Source organism: Olea europaea, unplaced genomic scaffold, assembly GCF_002742605.1.
Source record: "Olea europaea var. sylvestris unplaced genomic scaffold, O_europaea_v1 scaffold1273, whole genome shotgun sequence".
Lineage (NCBI taxonomy): Eukaryota > Viridiplantae > Streptophyta > Magnoliopsida > Lamiales > Oleaceae > Olea > Olea europaea.
The window spans coordinates 18091-29686 of NW_019230182.1; the positions used below are offsets into that span (position 1 = coordinate 18091).

The 11596-nt window shown below is 37.9% G+C and overlaps 2 protein-coding genes across 2 annotated transcripts; one reads left to right on the plus strand and one right to left on the minus strand.

Moving 5' to 3' along the window:
* Nucleotides 1-60: 60 nt before the first annotated feature.
* Nucleotides 61-5680, plus strand: LOC111374661. Its single transcript, XM_022997373.1, has 6 exons — nucleotides 61-286; nucleotides 2661-3364; nucleotides 3433-3576; nucleotides 3655-4727; nucleotides 4798-4882; nucleotides 4953-5680. The coding sequence occupies exons 1-6, from the start codon at nucleotides 127-129 to the stop codon at nucleotides 5445-5447; spliced, it is 2661 nt and encodes an 886-aa protein (XP_022853141.1). The 5' UTR covers nucleotides 61-126; the 3' UTR covers nucleotides 5448-5680.
* Nucleotides 5681-9954: 4274 nt separating this feature from the next.
* LOC111374649 lies at nucleotides 9955-11016 on the minus strand. The gene has a single exon (XM_022997363.1). The coding sequence runs from the start codon at nucleotides 11014-11016 to the stop codon at nucleotides 9955-9957; it is 1062 nt and encodes a 353-aa protein (XP_022853131.1).
* Between the last annotated feature and the right edge of the window lie 580 nt (nucleotides 11017-11596).

The following is an 11596-nucleotide window of genomic DNA, read 5'->3' on the forward strand; positions in this document are numbered from 1 at the left end:
ACCGTCTAAAATACCCTTAAAGCAAAACAAAACAACAAAATTCAAAGGACCCATTTCCCAAATTAAAATCTCGTCTCCTTCTTCCTATCACATTCAAATTCCAAAATCACAAACCCTAGATTTGGCATGGTCAATAAATCCGTCACAACCAATGCTAAAAACTTTCTCCCTCTAATTAATTCAAGCACACCATTGTCTTTGTTGACCATAATTTCCCATTTCTCTATTTCAACAATAGTACAGATCCTTGATTCTTATTCTAGAGCCCGCGCAACTCAAGAAACAGGTATTTTTTCTATTGTTGAAAAGTTAAACATCTATTATCTTGATTTTCATCATTATAAGTTTGTGGTTTTTTCTGTTTATCCATTATTTATCGGTGCCTATTTTTCGAAGAGGATTATTTCTTTTTATGTTTGCTTTTTTGGATTTTGTGGAGTTGTAATTAAAATGAAAACTAATTGTGCTTTAGTTGAATTGGTTGATATTGATCATTTCTTGAAGTGCCGATTTTGGGTTCTTGGTTGACTTTATTGTTTTCTTCTGGATTTTTGAATTGAATTCTTGAAGCTGACATTTAGCGTTTTCTTGTTGAATCTCCTGAATATATTCAGCGTTGGTAAATTGATGTCGCTTCAACAATACTAAATCGGGCGTGGGGTTGTTCGTTTTCTTGATAAATTCGTTTCTTTTTTATTTACTTCGCTTGGAGCCTGAACAATTATAAATGACAATGTTGAGAAAATGTAATGTATGTACTGGGAATCCCGGCATTGTACTATTTATCTGAATTGCATAAACTGGAGATGTTCTTCCATAAATCAAAGTTAAGATATATAAAATAACACAATAAAAGTATTCCCAGACTTAAATATGTTAATTCAATAATTTACAAGAAGAATATGACGGCCAATTCATTTAGCTTTTCTAGTTTTTTTCTCCTGGCAGAGGTGTAGGAAATATTTATTTATTTTTGTATAATTTAATAGATGTGAAAATTGGGTAGAATAGCCTATTTATAATGTTTGTTTGGAAAAATAGCCTTTGACCAAAATACTAAAATTAAAATAAATATTTTAATATTAAAAATACAAACTGTCTAAAATACCCTTCAAGCAAAACAAAACAACAAAATTCAAAGGACCCATTTCCCAAATTAAAATCTCGTCTCCTTCTTCCTATCACATTCAAATTCCAAAATCACAAACCCTAGATTTGGCATCCAGTTCTTCTCTCTCGAACAGAGGAGCGACAACCGAATGTTCCCCTTCGAATCCCCGACGTGAAATCAATATATTCAACCCCATCTCTTCTTGTCTTCTTCCTTCACGGATCACACAAACCCTAGATTTGGCATCCAGTTCTTCTCTCTCGAACAGGGGAGCGACAACCGAATGTTCCCCTTCGAATCCCCGATGCGAAATCAATATATTCAACCCCATCTCTTCTTGTCTTCTTCCTTCACGGATCAAGGAGTTCATACGCTATAGCAAATTGTTATCGCCATTGTCGCGAGTGGAGTTGCCGCTGCATAAGAGTTATTCACCAACTGGAACCAATATCTTACTGGGCCATCAGTAGGTATGAAATTCCTAACAATATTTAGAGTGATAGTCTTTTGCATGAATTATTTTCCCATTTATGCTAATTAACTCCCATTTTCTTCTCTTTCAACATTTAAATTCAGTAATTAAATCGTTAAATGCTGCGCAAGTTCCTTACTTGCTCTAGTTTTCCATTCTTCCTTAATTTGGCACATCTTAAGTGCTGTATTTCCGGTGGTTATTTAGTAATATAACTATTAGCATGGAGCAATTACCTTAATAAAGACACGACACAGTCATGGCAACACTTGATTTTTCTAAAAAGTAGGACACAAGCATGTGGATTTAATTCGTTAAAAATTACAATTTATATATTACATCTTTATTTATGTATGCTTCTGATATTTTTCGCGGGAATTATATTCCTATTTTATGCTAATTAACTCCTATTTTCTTCTCTTTCAACGATTAAATTCAGTAGTTAAGTTGTTATATGCTGCACAAGTTCACTAGTTTTCCATGCTTCCTTAATTTAGCACATCTTAGGTGCTATATTTCCTGTGGTAATTTAGTAATATAACTGTTAGTATGGAGCAATTACCTTAACACGGACACAACACAGACATGGCAACCCTTGATTTTTCTAAAAGGCAAGACACAACATGTGGATTTAATTCTTTAAAATTTAAAATTTATAAATTATATCTTTATTCTAATACTTTTTAATGCAGGACACGGCACATGCCATATAGAACACATGTCCAAAGAATGTTCTTTAAAGTATCCTCGAGTGTTAAAAAACTTTAAGAATATATAAATGGAGCAGACCAAATATGAAGATAACTTTGGCTTTAGATCATCCGTCAATTCTTCTGTCATTGGGAATGACCTCAAGTATAGGTTTCAATACCATCAATATGCGAGCTCATCTTTCTCTCCTGTAATTTACTTACAGATTCAACCATCTTCATAAAGAATGTCACCTGCAGTAATTAGATTGTTTTATTTTTTTTTTTGGAAATGTCACCCAGCCGTTTATGCAATTCTGAAAATGTCACCCTGCCGTTTATGTAATTCTGGTAACTTAGCATGATTATTTTATGTTTTTCATTACAGAAATGGAATGCTCATTTGATTATGTGATTCCCACTGAACATAGAATTAAAGGCAGGCCTTCGCAGAAGTCTTCCCTTCAAAAACTTGACTATGTTCGGGAAATGTTAGATGATGTTCATCAAGAAATGCTGATGGAATCTTGTTTTGGACAACTATATCGAATGAAGCGCATACCTTTTTCAGCACAGCTAATCCACCAACTTGTATTGAGAATGATTGTAACCAAAAAACAAAATGAGATCTGGTTTTCAATTGGAGGTAAGCCAACACGATTTTCATTATACGAGTTCTCATTGATAACGGGGTTGAGAGCTAGTGAGGAGTCTTCGTTGGAGCCCCATATTGTGACTAATGATAGATTGGTGAAGAAACACTTTAAAAAGTGTAAGAAAGGCATAACGGTGCACAATTTGAAGGAAACTATTGAAAGTCGCAAAGTGCGTATGGAAGACAAGTACAAGATTGGGCTTGTATATATTTTGGAAACGGTACTACTGTCCAAAGAAAGCTACACATACATAAATGTAGAACACTTGTCAATAGTTGATGACCTAGATGCTTTTAATAGTTATCCTTGGGGGAGAAAGGCGTTTGCCCGCACAATTGATGTATTCACGAGAGACTGGAAATCGTTGGTGAAGTCATACTTGATAAATAATGAGAAATATCCATATTCAATTTATGGATTTCCACTCGCCTTGCAGGTAATGTTTTTAAAATTATAATTTATTATTCATTTTGCTTAGATTGTAATATTTTGCATCTTATGCAGATTTGGGCCTATGAAGCCATACCATCTATTGGACGGAGATATGTTGAGAATCTACAGGAGGCTGACCTTTCCAGAATATGTCGATGGAATTCTTCTGAAATGCCTAACTACAAGGATATTGGTGCAAGTATGGACGAACCAAATGTAAGTAAATTTTAAATGTACATCAAAATATGTAGTGTACTTTATAACAACTAAGTGCGCCTCTCATTTTTCATATAGATTGTTGTTCATTGCACACTGAAGCCTACGTCGGAAGAGGCTTCCAAAGCATATTGGACAGAGATTCATCGATTCGAAGATGAAGTAGAGGATCTGACAGTTGATATCTTTGTGGATAAGGAGAATGTAGCAGATTCGTCCATTCGTGTTGATCTTCCTCAGCAAACTTGCCACTCTCCTAATGCCTCTACATCTCCTCGGGAGCCATCTTCTTTTCATAGGCCACCTACGTCTACAGATGTTCATACATTTCATCCGGGACCATCTACATCATATCCATTTCTGTATCCATCTAGAGATGAGTTCGCTCAGGAATTGAGAATGCAATTACTACAGATGGTAGAGATTTTAGAGAGGAAAAATGAAGGGCGGATAGATGAGATGCGATCTTACATAGACCAAAGGTTTGATTGTGTTACATCCTTTTGTAGACAAATTGATGAGAAGATATCATCTGTTGTGGAGTGGATGAAGAATTCTAACCCGTCAACAACACCTTACACATATCACTCTCCTCTTCGTAGTGGATTTATGAATACTGGAGAAGCATGTGATGTAAATGAGGATCCACTTGTTCATGTAGAAGTTCAAAATGATGAGAACCAAGATGACAATGAGGAGAGAGAAGTGGAAGATTATGTGTTGGCGAATGAACCAGTTATTGTAAAAGAAGCAACGTTGCCCACATATGGCAATGAACAAAAACAAGCAGATGATATGAATAACTGTCCAAATCCCATTGAAGTGGAAAATGAGCAAAGGCAAGCAACAGATTTGCCGAATGATGATGAAACTCGTGTGGAAGAGAGAGATACCTGTGTACCGATGGATTCTATAGCACATGGTGATGTAATGGAGTCCATCCCTATAGTGGTGGAAGATGAGTCTGATAAGTCTAGTCAGATTGGGTGCGGGATGAGAATCAAGAAAAGGTCACTTGTTCTTGAATCTCCGTTCACAAATCCGGAGAAGAGGAGGAAGCTTCGCAATGTAAACGCATTTGACCCATTTCGAGAGCTAGATCCGGCTAAGGCAGATGACTTACAGAATTGGTTGGTTAATGCACCTGACAGGTAACTATTCTTACATTAATTATTTTTGTGAAGTTGTAATTTATGTTCTTATGTTATTTGTTTTATGCAGTGAACATGTGGACATAATGATGTTCACGAAGCCAAAAAGTTTCTTGCTTGAAATTCAGAAGCAATTTAGATGGCTCGATAGTGATGTAAGTACTTTAGCATTCTATATTTTTCTCATACTTCATTTCATTCTTAAATGGCTTTATACATCTACAGCACATTGACATAGCGTTGTTGTTGATGAGGGCACGAATGCATACATATCCTATTGTGTTCCCACAAGATTGTGCAATTTTGGATTGTGCTTTTACTAACATGTGCACCAAGAGGTTTGAAGATTTTGAGCTGCATAAGAAAGAAAAAAATCCAGTAGAAGACTTTAAATCGATGAAAAATATGACAAGATATATATATGGTAAAAATCCAGAATGGAGCAAGCGATGGGATTCTTGTACATCGTTGTATATTCCCTGCAATGTAGAAATGAAGCACTGGATTGCATTCAAAGTGGACTTTGCCGAACGAACTATATATGTATATGACAGCATGAAGAGTTTGACTCGTTTTGGAAAATTGCAAAAAATCATGCATCCAATTGTGAAGGTGATTCCTAGAATGATGAAGGAAAGTTTGTTATTCGGGGAAAACTACCCACACAAACAGTTTCTATGGCGTCAACATGCAGATGTTCCACAACAAAACAATGCATAAATAATCTATCTTTAAAATTTTTTAGATTTTCACTTATTTTGAGAGTGCATATATTTATTATGACAAATATATATTCGTAGAGGAGATTGTGGGATGTACGTTATCAAGTTCATAGAGCTTTTATTGGCGGGATTAGACGTGAAACTTATATCCGATACTATGATTAACAGTTGGAGGAAGAAACTAGCCGCTGAAGTTTTTGCTATGCATTTCGATCCATAATTGTTTTTTCAGTATATTTTGCACGTTTATGTGGTTGAAAGATTGAGAACTCTGATGCTATTTTTGTCTACATGGTAGTTTTGAAATGATGTAGTTGGAAAACATGTGCATGGATGCTGATTTTTGTCTAGTCAGTTTTGGATGTTCATCAATCTTCCTATGAAATTTATGGATGTTGATTTTGTGTACTCAGATTTGGATGCTGATCAATAAGATTTGTCTAGTTTCTTTGGATGTTGATCAATATTTTTTATAAATTATATTATTTTCATTATAGGATGTCTCATTCAAATATTGAAGCAGACATGGTTGAAAGGAAGATGCAGTTTATCATAACTTTATCTATATGGTGTTGAAAAATAGACTATTATATGAAAAACGGCAGTTCTGCGTTTAAAACGACAACATGCTATTTGGGTCATAGGACTAAAGTGTTCTCCTAAAGTGTACCAAAATGTGCTATGATTTGTGTGCTCTAAATCGCAGTCATACTTGTAACAGGATCGCATGTACTGAATGAATACAAGTGATTTTTTGTATACCGTATACCTTAAATGGCACCCATTAGAGTAAAACGTCAATATGTCATTTTGGGTCAAGGAGTCTCGAATTCATTCCAAAACTAGTGAATTAGTGTTGAAATATCTTAAAAACACTATACGTCAAAAAATTGTAGTATAGGTTTAAACCCTATACCCTAAGCCCCATACCCTAAACCCTAAATCCTAAAACCACTCTTGCACAGGGGTTGTTGGCTGAGATCAGCTCAGAGCGACATAGTGTCAAGCATATGCTGATTGATCACTTTAAGAAGGACCATGGAATGAAAGTTGGATCTACCATGAGATTTGCTATTGAGGACTTGGTTTTTAAGCTCTTTGGAGAGGGACCTTCTGTGAGTAAGACTCCTACGCATACATCTTCACCTAGTCCTTCTATCACAGCTCCTACACACAATAAGGTGAAAGAACATATACAGAGAGACATGGATGGCATGGGACTTGGAAACTGCATGCAAAATGCAGAGGACGATGTCCCTACAGCAAGCAGGTCAATCTCCCATGATTCAGATGTCGTAGCACAGAACACCATGAGATTAGACGCACCTACGACTAGTACAATGAGATCAGATGCACCCGCTTTTCGCCCGACATTCAGTGCACCACCATCTGAACAGTTCCTATCACCAAAGCAGGCTCCTACACGCAGGCGAGACCCCTCTCCAACGAGTGAGCCAGACATCGCAGACTACTATGATCCGGAAATGTTTCAATCCAGACGCATGACTCGATCAATGTCTATGTACTACCACCCGAAGATTTACCCTCGGGAATACCCCTGAGTACCTTTCATTAGTTTTGGTTCGTGTCTTGTTTAGTGTGATTGCATTTCATCTTCAAATATTTGTTACAATTTACATTTGTTGGAGGTCAGGTCCATGCCCCCCTCCTCTATTTGTTTTCCCGCTTTTCATTATATAAAATAAACCACACTAGTGGTATTTGCTAGAAAAAAAAAAAAACCCTAAATCCTAAACTACAACCATACGTTTGAAACGCTCAGCTGCCGTTTTGGGTCCGGATGTACCTATTTCACTCCGAAAGTAGCGCATCGATGTTTGGGACATGATACACGTTCGGGACATGTTGAACGTCTACACATGCTATGATTTGCATATCACACTTCCCCTTAGGTCGTTCTTCATTGTCAAGCGGAGTGTAGTGTAGTGTAGTCGGTGGGACAATAGAGAAACTCACTATAGTTCGGACAAATGCGTCGATCGTAACGACGAAATGTAATTCGAACGTTCGTCGTTCAATTTTTAAGTGCTTACGAGTTTCATTGCACCAAATGGATACGAAATGAGTAGAAACGTCGCCCATACATTTGAAACGCCCAGCTGCCGTTTTGGGTCCGGAGGTACCGATTTCACTCCGAAAGTAGCGCAACGATGTTTGGGACATGATACACATTTGGGACACGTTGAACGTCTACACGTGCTACGATTTGCATATCACACTTTCCCCTTAGGTCGTTCTTCATTGTCAAGCGGAGTGTAGTGTAGTATAGTCGGTGGGACAATAGAGAAACTCACTATAGTTCGGACAAATGCGTCGATCGTAACGACGAAATGTAATTCGAACCTTCGTCCTTCAATTTTCAAGTGCTTACGAGTTTCATTGCACCAAATGGACACGAAATGAGTAGAAACGTCGCCCATACGTTTGAAACGCCCAGCTGTCGTTTTGGGTCCAGAGGTACCGATTTCACTCCGAAAGTAGCGGAACGATGTTTAGGACATGATACACGTCCAGGACACGTTGAACGTCTACATGTGCTATGATTTGCTTACCACACTTTCCCCTTAGGTCGTTCTTCATTGTCAAGCGGAGTGTAGTATAGTGTAGTCGGTGGGACTATAGAGAAACTCATTATAGTTCGGACAAATACGTCGATCGTAACGACGAAATGTAATTCGAACCTTCGTCGTTCAATTTTCAAGTGCTTACGAGCTTCATTGCACCAAATGGACACGAAATGAGTAGAAACGTCGCCCATACGTTTGAAACGCCCAGCTGCCGTTTTGGGTCCAGAGGTACCGGTTTCACTCCGAAAGTAGCGGAACGATGTTTAGGATATGATACACGTTCGGGACACGTTGAACGTCTACATGTGCTATGATTTGCTTACCACACTTTCCCCTTAGGTCGTTCTTCATTGTCAAGCGGAGTGTAGTATAGTGTAGTCGGTGGGATTATAGAGAAACTCACTATAGTTCGGACAAATGCGTCGATCGTAACGACGATATGTAATTCGAACCTTCGTCGTTCAATTTTCAAGTGCTTACGAGCTTTATTGCACCAAATGGACACGAAATGAGTAGAAACGTCGCCCATACGTTTGAAACGCCCAGCTGCCGTTTTGGGTCCGGAGGTACCGATTTCACTCCGAAAGTAGCGCAACGATGTTTGGGACATGATACACCTTCGGGACACGTTGAACGTCTACACGTGCTACGATTTGCATATCACACTTTTTCCTTAGGTCGTTCTTCATTGTCAAGCGTAGTGTAGTCGGTGGGACTATAGAGAAGCTCACTATAGTTCGGACAAATGCGTCGATCGTAACGACGAAATGTAATTCGAACGTTCGTCGTTCAATTTTCAAGTGCTTACGAGCTTCATTGCACCAAATGGATACGAAATGAGTAGAAACGTCGCCCATACGTTTGAAACGTCCAGCTGCCGTTTTGGGTCCGGAGGTACCGATTTCACTCCGAAAGTAACGCAACGATGTTTGGGACATGATACACGTTCGGGACACGTTAAACGTCTACACGTGCTACGATTTGCATATCACACTTTCCCCTTAGGTCGTTCTTCATTGTCAAGTGGAGTGGAGTGTAGTGTAGTATAGTCGGTGGGACTATAGAGAAACTCACTATAGTTCGGACAAATGCGTCGATCGTAACGACGAAATGTAATTCGAACCTTCGTCGTTCAATTTTCAAGTGCTTACGAGTTTCATTGCACCAAATGGACACGAAATGAGTAGAAACGTCGCCCATAAGTTTGAAACGCCCAGCTGTCGTTATGGGTCCGGAGGTACCGGTTTCACTTCGAAAGTAGCGCAACAATGTTTGGGACATGATATACATCTGGGACACGTTGAACGACTCCACGTGCTATGATTTTCATACCACACTTTCCCCTTGGGTTGTTCTTCATTGTCAAGCGGAGTGTAGTGTAGTCGGTGAAACTATAGAGAAACTCACTATAGTTCGGACAAATGCATCGATCGTAAAGGCAAAATGTAATTCGAACCTTCGTCCTTCAATTTTCAAGTGCTTACGAGCGTCATCGCACCAAATGGACACGAAATGAGTAGAAACGTCGCCCATAAGTTTGAAACGCCCGGCTGTCGTTTTGGCTAAACAAACAGTGCTGATGTCATTTTTATCAGAATCTGACTTACAAATCTATTATAATTGATCAAAATATATCACAATGTAAAGATTAAATAAATGATTAACATCCATCCGTCCATAACAAACGTGAATGAACAAAAATGAACACGAAATGAGTAGACATAACACCCATACATTTAAAACGACCTGATACCGTTTTGGTTTGAACAAATTTGTGATGTTGTCATATTTATCAAAAATCTGTTTGAAGTAGCTATCATACTTTGTCAGACAACTATCACAATATATCAAAAATTATCTTAATCTATTATAATTTCAAGATTATGTTAAACAAAAAATGTTCTATGCATCTGTCAACTAGTGTAGAGCATTTTTGCAAGTCAGACGATTATGGCCCCTCTGGCCACACCTACTACATTTACGAGTCCTTTTTCCCTCTCCTCTTGATGGAATTCGACGGTTTTTTGGACGTCCACTTTGTCCTCGATTCAAAAGGGGTGGTAACACCTTTGGTTGATTGGAGATTTCCCAGTCAGCCTCATTTGCCACTGGATATATACATTCAGCATATGCTTGTTTCCAACTAGCACTGGTATAATAAGGTGAGCACAAATTGTTACAAGATATTCCCTTAAATTTCGCTGCTGCAAGTGCATGTTTGCAAGGAAGCTTTTCCAAATCAAATTCCCTATAACTACAGGTTCTTGCCTCCAAGTTCACGGTATACATTTCATTCTCAACACTGACGTGCAGCTCATACTCATTTATTGGTACCACTATTAGTCCCTTTGCATCATTATACTTTTTACGCATTTTATCCTCAATGGGCGGGGTTAGAGTACTTGCACATTCTTCCGCCTCAATGTGTCTCTCATGAAACCATTTCTGTAAAGTTTTTCTTATTTGTTCAACCATAGCAAGTACTGGAAACTCCCGAGCATTCTTGAATAACGAGTTCAAAGATTCTGCATTGTTAGTTGTCATAATATTGTAACGGATTCCTTTGAAATGTGCTCGGGACCAAAATTCATACCCAACTTTCTTTTCTAGGTATTGTCCAACTGCCGGACTCTTACGATATAAATTTGCCATTGATTTTTCAAAATTAATCAAACTATACTCCTTCGCAGTTGCCATAAACAATGGCAGAATATCGATCTTATGATAATTTGACTTTATATTTAGTTGTAGATGCCACATGCAACATCCATGATGTGCATAAGGATAAACAATCTTTATAGCGTTACCAATGCTCTCCTTGCGATCAGAAATGAAAACAAGCCCTTCCAACATACCCGTTACATGAAACAACTTATCGAAGAACCAAGTCCATGATGCATCATTTTCAGAATCAACAATGCCAAATGCAAGAGGATATATCTGAAGATTTGCATCTTGACACGTGGCAACAAGTAACATACCTCGAAATTTTGATTTCATAATGTTCCATCCACAGAAATGACATGTCTCATTGATGAGTGAAAACCACGTATGCTTGGTCCTAAAGCCATAAAAAAGTATTTGAATCGATTCTCATTATCAACCTCAATGAACGTCATTGTACCGGGATTATTCTTCTTCAGAATATTGCAATACTTGGCCAATCTATCATAACTAAGATTAGGTGAGCCTCTTAATAGCTCTATAGCACATTCTCTAGCCATCCATGCCTTATAATAATTTATATCTATGCCAAACTCCCGACGAATATCATTTTGAATGTTCGAAGGTCTATATATAATGTTAGGATCCTCAAACTTCGACATGATATGTTTTCCTATCATCCAACAACTAGCTTGTCTATGATCTTTGTGGTGAACATCCAATGAACAATTATGATAACGTGAATACTTTCGAATTTCAAATTCGTCACTTTCCTTCAATCGTGTTGCCCGCAAACGCCATTTGCAAATTTTCTCAACACATACTACTACATATGTACTCTTATTTGACTTAGTGACCTTAAATTCGAAAGAGTTTCTTACAGCAAGCATTTGTA